Below are 12,664 nucleotides of genomic sequence, written 5' to 3'. Positions count from 1 at the left end.
GTTCTCAGTCCCTGGGCTCTGGGAAGCAGCGAGGTGGGCTGAGGGCCCCCTCCCCTTTACGTGGCGGCCGCCGGGCCGCACGCCCACGCGACAGGTGAGGCGCGGCGGAGCGCCAACTACACAACCGCGGGGCCAGACGCCCGCGTTCTGCGCCGCAGGCGGCCGCGAGTTGGCGGAGGAGTGTCCCGGCGGCGGCGAGAGCCCCTGCAGACGGACGCCCGGCAGGCGGGAACTTTTCCCGCACGGGGGCGCTGCCACCTGCCCGGAGGAGGAGCCAGAGCGGGACCTAGTTTTTTGCGGCTCCGACGCACGGGAGTCGGGAGAACCCACCCTGATCATGAAGGGCTGCAAAGGCATCGAGAACCCGGCTTTCGTCGCCTCCAGTCCAAACAGCCCGCGCCGTTTGTGTCCATCGCCCTCTTCCGTCGAGGTCTCTGTCTTGTCCACTAATCCCCTGAGAGAGGGTTCGCAGCCGCAGGAGCCTCAGGAGCCCCAGAAGTCCCCGGAGCCACCTTTTTCTTCAGTAACTCCTCCTGGCTCCCAGGAGCGGTCCGGGCCAGAGTCACTGTCAGAGTATGAGGAGGGGCCCTGCGGGTGGGGGAACTTCCAACCCCAGTGTCTCCAGTGCTGCAACACGCCCCAGGGCTTTCTGTTTCACTACTGCCTTTTGGCCCTCACGCAAGGTAAGGTTCAGAGCCGGCTCGAGAGGGCGGTGGGCCTGCGCGGGGCGAGGGGGGCGCGGAGGGCCGGCGGGGAGGAGAGGGCAGGTGCGCCGCGAGCCCGAGGGGTCGACGCGCCGAGCTAGGTGGCCCCAGGCTTGGGACTTGGAAGCGCTCGCACCGACGTCAACCAACGAGGTTCAGGCATCTACATTTTAGCTTCTGTTTTATGGAAACATTTAAAACTGGCCATGCAAGCTTTTTCTCTTTAGTGTTCTACCTCAGTCTAGCCGATTCGATTCCTACAGAGAAGATGAGTGGAGCCTTCCTTCGGGAACCTTTTGCTGGGGGGTGGGGCGGGGGAGATCCGCTGTACGTTACAAAAACACACATTTTGCTAAACCCCCTTATTAAAAGGATTTTTTTACGTTGTTTCTGGAAGAGAAGAATTAATAAATTTGCAGTTGAGGTAGGGTGGTTCTCGAAGGAGAAACTTGTTGAAAATATATAGTATCGGTTAGATCTAGGCATTCGTGTTTTTTGAGTATAGTTTGAATGTATTGGATGCACTCGTGGAGCCCAGTGAGTAAATCCGCAAAGGCTTCAGGCGTTGTTAACTGGTAAGGCTGTTTGTTCGAGGATCTCTTTTAGATTCTCTTGGGAGTTACTGGTAAAGTCCAGGTTTATACCCTCAGGAGTTTGCAATCTAAGCCTGATTTGGAGGAGTGAGTAGTAGGGCAGAGGGACAATGACTCTCCTGAAAGAAAGCATGCAGGGAATGAAAGAAATGGGAAGTTACAACTAAGGCGACAAATTAAGGAGGGGGGCATTAAAGTGCAGCATTTTCAAGGACATGCTGTTGGTTAGCTAGAATTTGATGGTATGTAGATATTTTTTGGTCACTTGAGTCATAGTTTAAAAATATTTTGTAAAGAGGCAATCAAGGACTGATTGAAAGAAATCTAATCCCCCCCTCAAAAAAATTGGGGGAGGAGGTGGGTTGAAATTGCTCTTTTTAAAGATTAACAGAAGACTATCTAAATATATTCTTCCTGTTCTTATTCCTGCTCCACTGTCTTAAAGCAACTCAGTGTCCCTTGCACAGGTTAGGTGCTGAGTAAATATTTGTTGATTGTGAGTCTGTAGCTCTTCTACTAGGGACAGTTTTGTGCTAAAGAGTTACTTCCTTTTCCACCTTTCTTGTCCCCACCAAAGTTGGCCTTCTCTCAACATCTTGATCTCAGTTGTCCAAAATCAGTGATTGTGAAGCATCTTAGTGTCAAGGGAATGCAAAGTTCAAAGAAATTGGGCACAAGTAAAAAATTCCTTGTCTTGTGTATTATCTTAAACGTATTCTGAAATTTCAATATTATTCCAAAATATATCATTTTACATTTAATATAAAATATTGTTTAAAATTATTATCGAATATAATTGAAATTCTTAGAGAAATGTGTCAAGTTTAGCCTGGAGCTACTCTACCTAGAAATCTCCAATTTCAGAAGCATAATCTGAGATGAAAGTGACCCAGTAAGTTCTTATTTGGGTTTAAGTCTGAATGACTGAAAACATTATTATTGTGTTTTTCAAACAATATCCTTGGGAAGACCATTTCCATGATATAGTAATAGGTGATTAATTGGTAAAAAAAGACCCAAAACTTGTCAAGTGAGTTTACTTAACCCAGCACTTCTCAAAGATAAACAGGATTTTTCTTAGCACTTAATTTCCTAATATACCTCATAGCTTCATGCATTTACAATAGACATAGTATGCAATGTTTCATGAAATTTCTTTTTTTTAAAAGCAAAGTTCTTGGAACTTGTGTAGCATAGAATTCACATTGGGATCATAGGCTTAAAGTGCTATATTTCCACAAGAGTTTGCAAATTTGCTTTCTTAGAAAATTTTTTACCATAAAAACAGTGAGTTCTAATGACTGACTTTTAATCAGTATGGCAAGGGTGTCAGAAAGTTGATTTTAGATGGGAAATTTTCAAATTCTCAGACAACCTCATCTCCTTATAAATGTGTCATTCCTAGGTACCTTAGAAATTTTATCTTAAAACATCAAGAATTATAAATTGGCTTATAGATTTATTAAACTGACATAAAAGTAAAAATCATGTTAGGACTTTTAAAACTTATACAAATTTTCTTGAAATACATTCCTAGTTACAGTCTTGATAAAGCAAAATTTGAAGAGATTATAGAGATCATGACTTGGATATACTCTTTCTATTAATTAATGAATGAAAACAATTCATGGCAGCCTCTTAAGTAAAAGGAATAATCAGTTAAAAACTTTGTAATTTGATCAGATGCTTTTTATTTTCACTTTATAGTAATGTTTAAACTTCTATATATTTAATCTATATCCAAACAGGACATTTTCGTTAAGTCAGTCAAAATTGGATTTCAGCTTTTCCTTGTTTATCTTGTACTCCTTCATCATGGTTATAATGAGCAGATGAAGTATAATGGTTTTTTATTTTTCTTTTTTCTGTTACTTTGCCTATTATTTAGAATGCCAGTGGTTAAAATAAGACTTTCAGTTTGTTATTTTTGCCCCAGGAACTTTTAAATGATAACTTTAAAGAGTGCTAGAAGAAAATAGAGGTTTGAGAACTCAATTTCACCTCTCTTAAGACTAAGTCAAGGATCTCATGTTATAAATATGTTTAAAGATTGAGTAATCTGAGCAGTTTTAGTATTTGACCTCTCAATCACCTGTACATTTTGTACTCTTCCAAGCGAGGTCCATGGGACTATGCTACACCTGGAACTCTCTAGCAAACCAGCCTCATGAGACTTTACCAGTCTTTTTGTCATTTAAAGAAAAATGAAGTTAGTTATAATTCAGTATGTGATAAGCATCAATTTTATTTAACATCTGAAAATTCACAAGTGTATAATTTAAAAGTGAGCTGATTTGTAAAGGAAATATATTTGGCTTGCTTAGCTTTGAAATTTTGAGATTTTTAAAATTGGTACATTTAAAAATATCAAAAGAAACAAACAATCAAATTTTAGTATGTCGTTAATAATCATAATCTATATGGTAAAGTTGTAATAATGCACTTAAATTTCCTCTTCTCTCTTTTAGGTATGGTGGTAAATGGCCTAGTAAATATTAGCATTTCCACTATTGAGAAGCGCTATGAATTGAAGAGTTCCCTGACAGGCTTGATATCATCAAGCTATGATATTGCATTCTGTTTGTTGTCTTTATTTATATCATTCATTGGTGAAAGAGGACACAAACCAAGATGGCTTGCATTTGCATCCTTTATGATAGGATTGGGAGCACTTATATATTCATTGCCAAAATTTTTTAGTGGAAAATACCAATTCGGGTCCCTTTTTGAAGGTAAGTTTCTGTTGTGTTTTGCTTATTTTAAGAAGTAGTATGAAACTATGTTATACTGCAACTCTATATTGCAGCTCACTTGTATGGGTAAATAGGGTAAAGGCTAGTCTCTTCCACTGCTTACTGCTTTGTTATTATTGAATTGTGTTAGGAGATTACTGAGACAGATTGCACATTATTCATCCCTTCAGTGGTTCTCCAAGTTTTTAATCCTCTAATACTCATTCCCCATATTATACACAATCTTCCTCAGAAAAGACATGACTTGTTTTGGTTTGCAGGTGGTGTGACTTCACTGGGGTTCTAAGATCTAGTTTTTCCCTTTATGGTTTTATTTGCTGTGCCTATAGCTCTGCACCCTGGACATGTTGACGCCTGATTTGAGAAAGAGAGGTATAACTTATAGGAGTGGATCTTTTCCTGAGAACTGAAACTAGCTTTACTTTTGACTCTAGTTTAGAGACACAGAGCTTCATGAGTTACCTAAAGTGTTGCTCTGGTCAGTACATTATTTAAAGGCTCAGAAAGGAAGTTTGATTATTTATATTTCTTCCCTTTTTTTCCCCCCCAAAGAATCCTTTTTAATGGAAAAACAATTATGGTAGAGCCCAAGAAATGTGCTAATGAAAGTAGACCTTAACGTTTTTTGTCCTTCTTGAGACTTTTAATAGCAAGTATTGAAATAAAATCAGAGGGCTACAAAATCTGAAGTTTTGATAGGTTAGGTAAGTGAAGAAAAGGCTTATATTAAGAAGAAAGGAGAATTGGGGCCTCCTGCACAATAGGCATTATTTTTAAAAAGTTAGGATGGTTATATTTGTATTAATTTTGAAAATTCATATTAAAGTGTTAACATTTCCCTAAATCTATTTCCCAATTATAGAATGACAACAAATGGGAAAATATTTTCAATAACAAAGTATATATCATGTAGCATGGTTTTAGGGGTGCACTTATTTAGAAAGCAGACTTCATTTTGGAAATAAAAATAGAATATGCAAGCATATGGTCCAAGAGGGGATGTTTTAAAAATGTGATACAGTTTGGAATGAATTGGATAAGGTGAATGTGTTATCAGTAGAAAGAACAGTTACTAGATTTTAGTATATTATCTAAGATTCCACAGGATTTTATCAGGCCAACTTCACATACTTTCTCTGGGGGTAGATTTGGGAAAAACACATGTAGGCTTTAGTATAATACCTTTGAAATCTTAATTTCAAAGAGGAAAGGGAAAAGCTGAATTTTAGTCTGTCACACAAGAAATACGAAACTGATTCTATGATAGCAAAAATATTGTTGTGTCTCTAGTATTTAGGTGTTGATCTTTGTACTGAATCTAATCCCTCATTTTTCCAGTTGATCAGATGCCCTGTTTGTTCTTAAAGTATACAGACTTTGTTAAAAAAATCATTGACTCTCTAAACTGAAACATAAACACCTAGTCCAGTGCAAAAGCCTGATTTGTCCTCAGCCGTCTTCTTAGCTCCGTCTCTTGCCATACATGTGTTGAGTTTCAGCCAGTCTGAATAATTTATATTTACTAAAGGGAAATGGCCACAAATTAAGGTGTGTTTGTGGCCAGAGATGAAGCCAAGAAGGTTGCTGAAGCCAGGTTAAAAACTTTTAGTACATTATTGTATATTGTGCAAGTTTTCACCAAATTCATATTGATATTTTTCATTATTTTAGTTGAGGTAGATTAGGTAGAGGAATTGGCTGATCTGTAAAATTTTTACTCTAAATTATGACTCATAATTTAAATAATAGTTTATCTGTGGCAAATAAAAGCAAAAACTCAGGTTGCCCTTACATTATTCTGCCATTCCTATGAGGAATATTTATTGATATGGACTATACATGATGCTGAAATAATAGCAGTGAGACTGTTTCATGCCCTCTGGATTTTATATACTAGTGGGAGGTAATACAAAATAAACAAACAAGATAACTGAAGATTGAGGTGAGTGTATAACAGAACAAGTATTGTGAAGTAATAGTGTACAAAAGGGAAAATTTGTGGGCAAGGGAAGGCTATTGTGATTGAAAACTGGATAATGAGGACCCAGCCAAGGAAGATGATATCCAGGCAGGAGAAAAAATGATCACGGGCTTTGGAGCAGGAAACAGCTTGGCTGGTTTTAGGAATTGTCAGTTTTGGCCAGCATGATCAAAGCGAGGGAGAATGTGGCATGAGAAGAATTTGAGAGTCAGGTAGACCCCAGTGTGAGGCATTTGGATTTTCCTTCAAGTGCCATGGGAATTCATGAGAGAGTTTTACACAGGGAGGTACATGATCTTATTTATGTTTTTAATTGATCATTTGGCTTCTATTGTTCTGAGGGACAAGAGTAGATGGGAGGAAATCACCCAGGAGGTTTTTATTGTAGCTCAGGTGAGCAATAAGGGTGGTTGGGATGGGGTTGGTAGCAGTAGAGATCTAGAGGAGTGATTGATTTTCAGTGTATTTTATTTTTATTTATTATTTTTAAATGTTTATTTATTTATTTATTTTCCTATTAGTCATCCATTTTATATACCTCAGTGTATACATGTCAATCCCAATCTCCCAATTCAGCACACCACCACTCCACCACCCCCTTGGTGGCCATACGTTTGTTCTCTACATCTGTGTCTCAATTTCTGCCCTGCAAACCGGTTCATCTGTACCATTTTCTAGCTTCCATATATATGCGTTAATATACGATATTTGGTTTTCTCTTTCTGACTTACTTCAGTCTGTATGACAGTCTCTAGATCCACCCACGTCTCTACAAATGACCCAATTTCGTTCTTTTTTATGGCTGAGTAATATTCCATTGTATATATGTACCACATCTTCTTTATCCATTCATCTGTCGATGGGCATTTAGGTTGCTTCCATGACCTGGCTATTGTAAATAGTGCTGCAATGAACATTGGGGTGCCTGTGTCTTTTTGAATTATGGTTTTCTCTAGGTATATGCCCAGTAGTGGGATTGCTGGATCATATGGTAATTCTATTTTTAGTTCTTTAAGGAACCTCCATACTGTTCTCCATAGTGGCTGTCTCAATTTATATTCCCACCAACAGTGCAAGAGGGTTCCCTTTTCTCCACACCCTCTCCAGCATTTGTTCTTTGTAAATTTTCTGATGATCCCCATTCTAACTGGTATGAGGTGATACCTCACTGTAGTTTTGATTTGCATTTCGCTAATAATTAGTGTTGTTGAGCAGCTTTTCATGTGCTTCTTTGCCATCTGTATGTCTTATTTGGAGAAATGTCTATTTAGGTGTTCTACCCATGTTTGGATTAGGTTTGTCTTTTTTAATATTGAGCTGCATGAGCTGTTTATATATTTTGGAGATTAATCCTTTGTCTGATGATTTGTTTGCAAATATTTCCTCCCATTCTGAGAGTTGTCTTTTCATCTTGTTTATGGTTTCCTTTGCTGTGCAAAAGCTTTGAAGTTTCACTAGGTCCCATTTGTTTATTTTTGTTTTTATTTCCATTACTCTAGGAGGTGGATCAAAAAATACCTTGCGGGGATTTATGTCAAAGAGCGTTCTTCCTATGTTTTCCTCTAAGAGTTTTATAGTGCCCAGTCTTGCATTTAGGTCTCTAATCCATTTTGAGCTTATTTTTGTGTATGGTGTTAGGTAGTGTTCTAATTTCATTCTTTTACATGTAGCTGTCCAGTTTTCCCAGCACCACTTATTGAAAAGACTGTCTTTTCTCCATTATATATTCTTGCCTCCTTTGTCATAGATTAGTTGACCATAGGTGCGTGGCTTTATCTCTGGGCTTTCTAACTTGTTCCATTGATCTATATTTCTGTTTTTGTGCCAATACCATATTGTTTTCATTACTGTAGATTTGTAGTATAGTCTGAAGTCAGGGAGTCTGATTCCTCCAGCTCCATTTTTTTCCCTCAAGACTGCTTTGGCTATTTGGGGTCTTTTGTGTCTCCATACAAATTTTAAGATTATTTGTGCTAGTTCTGTAAAAAATGCCATTGGTAATTTGATAGGTATTGCACTGAATCTGTAGATTGCTTTGGGTAGTATAGTCATTTTCACAATATTGATTCTTCCAATCCAAGAACTTGGTATATCTCTCCATCTGTTGGTATCATCTTTAATTTCTTTCATCAGTGTCTTAGAGTTTTCTGCATACAGGTCTTTTGTCTCCCTAGGTAGGTTTATTCCTAGGTATTTTATTCTTTTTGTTGCAGTGGTAAATGGGAGTGTTTTCTTAATTTCTCTTTCAGATATTTCATCATTAGTGTGTAGGAATGCAAGAGATTTGTGTGCATTAATTTTGTATCCTGCAACTTTACCAAATTCATTGATTAGCTCTAGTAGTTTTCTCATGGCATCTTTAAGATTCTGTGTATAGTATCATGTCATCTGCAAACAGTGACAGTTTTACTTCTTCTTTTCCAATTTGTATTCCTTTTATTTCTTTTTCTGCCCTGATTGCCATGGCTAGGACTTCCAAAACTATGTTGAATAATAGTGGTGAGAGTGGACATCCTTGTCTTGTTCCTGATCTTAGAGGAAATGCTTTCTCTTTTTCACCATTGAGAATGATGTTTGCTGTGGGTTTGTCATATGTGGCCTTTATTATGTTGAAGTAGTTTCCCTCTATGCCCACTTTCTGGGGAGTTTTTATCATAAATCGGTGTTGAATTTTGTCAAAAGCTTTTTCTGCATCTATTGAGATGATCATATGGTTTTTATTCTTCAGTTTGTTAATATGATGTATCACATTGATTGATTTGCATATATTGAAGAATCCTTGCATCCCTGGGATAAATCCCACTTGATCATGGTGTATGATCCTTTTAATATGTTGTTGGATTCTGTTTGCTAGTATTTTGTTGAGGATTTTTGCATCTATATTCATCAGTGATATTGGTCTGTAATTTCTTTTTTTTCTTTTTTTTTTTTTTTTTTTTTTGCGGTACGTGGGCCTCTCACTGTTGTGGCCTCTCCTGTTGCGAAGCACAGGCTCCGGACGTGCAGGCTCAGTGGCCATGGCTCACGGGCGCAGCCGCTCTGCAGCATGTGGGATCTTCCCGGACCGGGGCACAAACCCGTGTGCCCTGCGTTGGCAGGCGGACTCTCAACCACTGCGCCACCAGGGAAGCCCTGTAATTTCTTTTTTTGTAATATCTTTTTCTGGTTTTGGTATCTGGGTGATGGTGGCCTCATAACATGAGTTTGTGAGTTTTCCTTCCTCTGCAATTTTTTGGAAGAGTTTGAGAAGGATGGGTGTTAGCTCTTCTCTAAATGTTCGATAGAATTCACCTGTGAAGCCTTCTGGTCCTGCACTTTTGTTTGTTGGAAGATTTTTAATCACAGTTTCAATTTCATTACTTGTGATTTGTCTGTTCATATTTTCTATTTCTTCCTGGTTCAGTCTTGGAAGTTTATACCTTTCTAAGAAATTGTCCATTTCTTCCAGGTTGTCCATTTTATTGGCATAGGGTTGCTTGTAGTAGTCTCTTAGGATGCTTTGTATTTCTGCGGTGTCTGTTGTAACTTCTCCTTTTTCATTTCTAATTGTATTGATTTGAGTCCTCTCCCTCTTTTTCTTGATGAGTCTGGCTAATGGTTTATAATTTTGTTTATCTTCTCAAAGAACCAGCTTTTAGTTTTATTGATCTTTGCTGTTGTTTTCTTTTTCATTTATTTCTGCTCTGATCTTTATGATTTCTTTCCTTCTGCCCACTTTGGGTTTCAATGTATTTTAAAGGAAAAAGAGATCGGTCTTTCTAGTGGATTGATTGTGAAGAAAGGGTGACTCCTTCATATTTGGTTGGACCAACTGGAGCCATTTACTCTAATGTGGAAGACTGGGTTAGAACAGAATTGGGAGTGGAAATCAAGAATTCAGGTTTGGACCTAAGTATGAACTGCATACTATATATCCAATGTTGCAATGTATATTTTTGGACATGTACGTTTATGTAAATGTGCAAGTTGTTCTTTAGTCTTCATTCCTTGAAATGAAAATACTGGTTTGAAGGGCTTCCTCATTCTAATTTTTGATAGATAATGTCACACTGACTTTTAGGAAGGGATATACCAGTTGCTCTCCCACAGTCAATATATGAAAATGCCTGGTTGCTATTTTGAAATCTTTACATTATTTTTTATACTTGTCTGCTCAAGTGAATTAACCCACTTTTGCAAATATGGGATTCTGTAACCAAAAATCTGGGTTATTTATCCTACTCTAAGGAGAATATAGAGGAAAACTGGAGATTTAAGTGAGAAAAGGAAAACAAATTAGTTGAAAGCTTTTTGTAAATAAATTAGAAGCAAAGAAATGTATAATCTTCTTAGGTAACATTACATAAATAATCTAAAGAGCATAACATTAAGAAATCATATTAATTGAAATCATACATGTAATTTAATTTGAAACTGACATTGAGAGAATTAACACATTCCCTTGTGTGCTTTTTTTGTTGCTGTTGTTTTTTTGAACTTGAGGTAAACCAAACTCAGGCTCAGTTTGGATAAAATAATCTCTGTAAGAGGAGATTAAAGTAATGTAATATAGTTTGTAAATAGAAGAAAACAAAATATGAAATATGATAAGCATGTATAATTTCCACAGGTGTGAGAATTACACAGAAGGAGGTTAAGAGTTAACAAAAAGGTAGAAAAATGTGTTTGGAATCAGCTTGAATTTTCTATTGTTCTATAAAAAATAAATTTGAGTAGATTTGGGAAAAGTATTTTCTTAAGGGAAGTTTTAAAGGACACATAAGGTTTAGAGGTGATTATCTATCTTTGAATGGAGATAACATTTATCAAAGAGAAGTTTTGCTTGTTATTGGACAAACACGCGAAAAAGGAAGAATTAAATTTAACAGAGAAAAATGCTTCTAAGGGCTAATTTTGGTATGTGTTAACCTGAAGATAGAATAATGTCATAAAACATTTTCAAGTAAATCATATTTGCCACTCACTTTTGATATATTTTAATAGACCGTTAACATAAAACATCATATTTTAATATAACTTTTAAATATTTTTTAAAATGTAATAAATAAATAAATCTTTACCACGTAACATATTGTTTTCATTCAAGCACTTTTTAATTTCCTTTGGATGAGTTAATTTAATGTTGGCAAACAAAATAATCTTTTCTTCTCTTTGAAACTTTGTGACAGGGGCCATTAGTAAATAGCAATACTTAGGAATTGTAGAGAAGTAATTACTAAATCCAGTAAATCTCTTTTTCTTTACTGACCAATAGTTGGATAAATTTTCCTAAGTTGTATTATTTTCTTGTTTCTCTTTTCCATCCCTTTCTCTCAAAAGAATGTAGCTCTCAACACTTCCCTTTTGCTTCATCACTAAATTTCTAATATTTTAGAAATGGTATTTCAGGGAGAATTCTGCATTTAAGGACTATGGTTACGCAGGCTGACTACCTAAAAATGTTGAACTAGGAAAATGATTAGAGCAGGACTCAAAGTCAGACTTAATTTTTAGTTACCGTTTTGTCTTTATCTTGTATTCTTAAGGTTTTTTTTTGTTTGTTTGTTTTTTAAATATGGAATGCTTGCCTAGATTGGAGAAGACATAGGGCCAAGAATCTTAGAGTTTTTCAACCACCAGTTCAATACAGGATGCTTTAATTTTGCTTGGCCTCTGGGAAATATGTGTCCAGTTTAGTGTTTACTTATTTTGTAAAGTCAATTGTGGGCATAGAGAAAAAGGTTTCTTTTCATTTCAGGATTATTGCTTTATATTTTCCTTTAAAATAGGAGTTTCATAACCATCATGAAATACTACATACCTTAATGTAGCCAGTTTTGTTGAAATTCAAATGACCTAACTTTTGAAATAGAGGAAACTCACTGAGAAAAATAAGTATGAAAGCATGTGTCAATGAGATGTTAGCACAAACTCTGTTCTGCCCACAGTTATAATTTGCAGATAGGTATAAATTTTAAAATGAGTGGCCTTGAACAAGAGAAAGTAACATCCCAACATATCTCAAAATATGATCTGCTGAGCAGAGTTTCTGAAGGTATTAAGATATACAATGGAATATTACTCAGCCATAAAAAGGAACGAACTTGGGTAATTTGTAGAGACGTGGATGGACCTAGAGAGTGTCATACAGAGTGAAGTAAGTCAGGAAGAGAAAAGCAAATATCATATGATAATGCGTATGTGTGGAATCTAGAAAAAATGGTATAGATCATCTTATTTGCAAAGCAGAAATAGAGACATAGACATACAGAACAAATGTATGGATACCAAGGGGGAAAGGAGTGGGGAGGGAGGAATTGGGAGACAGGGATTGACACATTTACATTATTGATGCTATGTATAAAGTAGACAAATGATGGGAACATACTGTATAGCACAGGAAACTCTACCTAATGCACTGTGGTAACCTAAATGGAAGGGAAGTCCAAAAGGGAGGGGATATCTGTATGTGTATGGCTGATTCATTTTGTTGTGCAGTGGAGGCTAACACAACATTGTAAAGCAACTATACTCAATAAAAATTACTAGTAAAGTAAAAAGAGTATGTTAAACACGGGTTCCGTAGTTCAATGAGTTTGGGAAAAGATGAAAGTTAAAGAGGCGTCTCTATTGCATCACTGTAAAAGTGAATGC

General features: G+C 36.9%; 1 protein-coding gene across 1 annotated transcript in view; it reads left to right on the top strand.

Moving 5' to 3' along the window:
- The first annotated feature begins 337 nt into the window (after positions 1–337).
- SLCO4C1 (solute carrier organic anion transporter family member 4C1) overlaps positions 338–12,664 on the top strand; it is a 63,033-nt gene continuing 50,706 nt past the window's right edge. Inside the window, exons 1-2 of the mRNA XM_060091827.1 lie at positions 338–683; positions 3,766–4,029. Of these exons, the coding sequence (XP_059947810.1) occupies positions 338–683; positions 3,766–4,029 (610 nt within the window). The remainder of the gene's footprint in view (positions 684–3,765; positions 4,030–12,664) is intronic.

This window comes from Mesoplodon densirostris, chromosome 3 (genome assembly GCF_025265405.1).
Source record: "Mesoplodon densirostris isolate mMesDen1 chromosome 3, mMesDen1 primary haplotype, whole genome shotgun sequence".
Lineage (NCBI taxonomy): Eukaryota > Metazoa > Chordata > Mammalia > Artiodactyla > Ziphiidae > Mesoplodon > Mesoplodon densirostris.
This window is presented reverse-complemented; position numbering and strand designations above follow the sequence as displayed.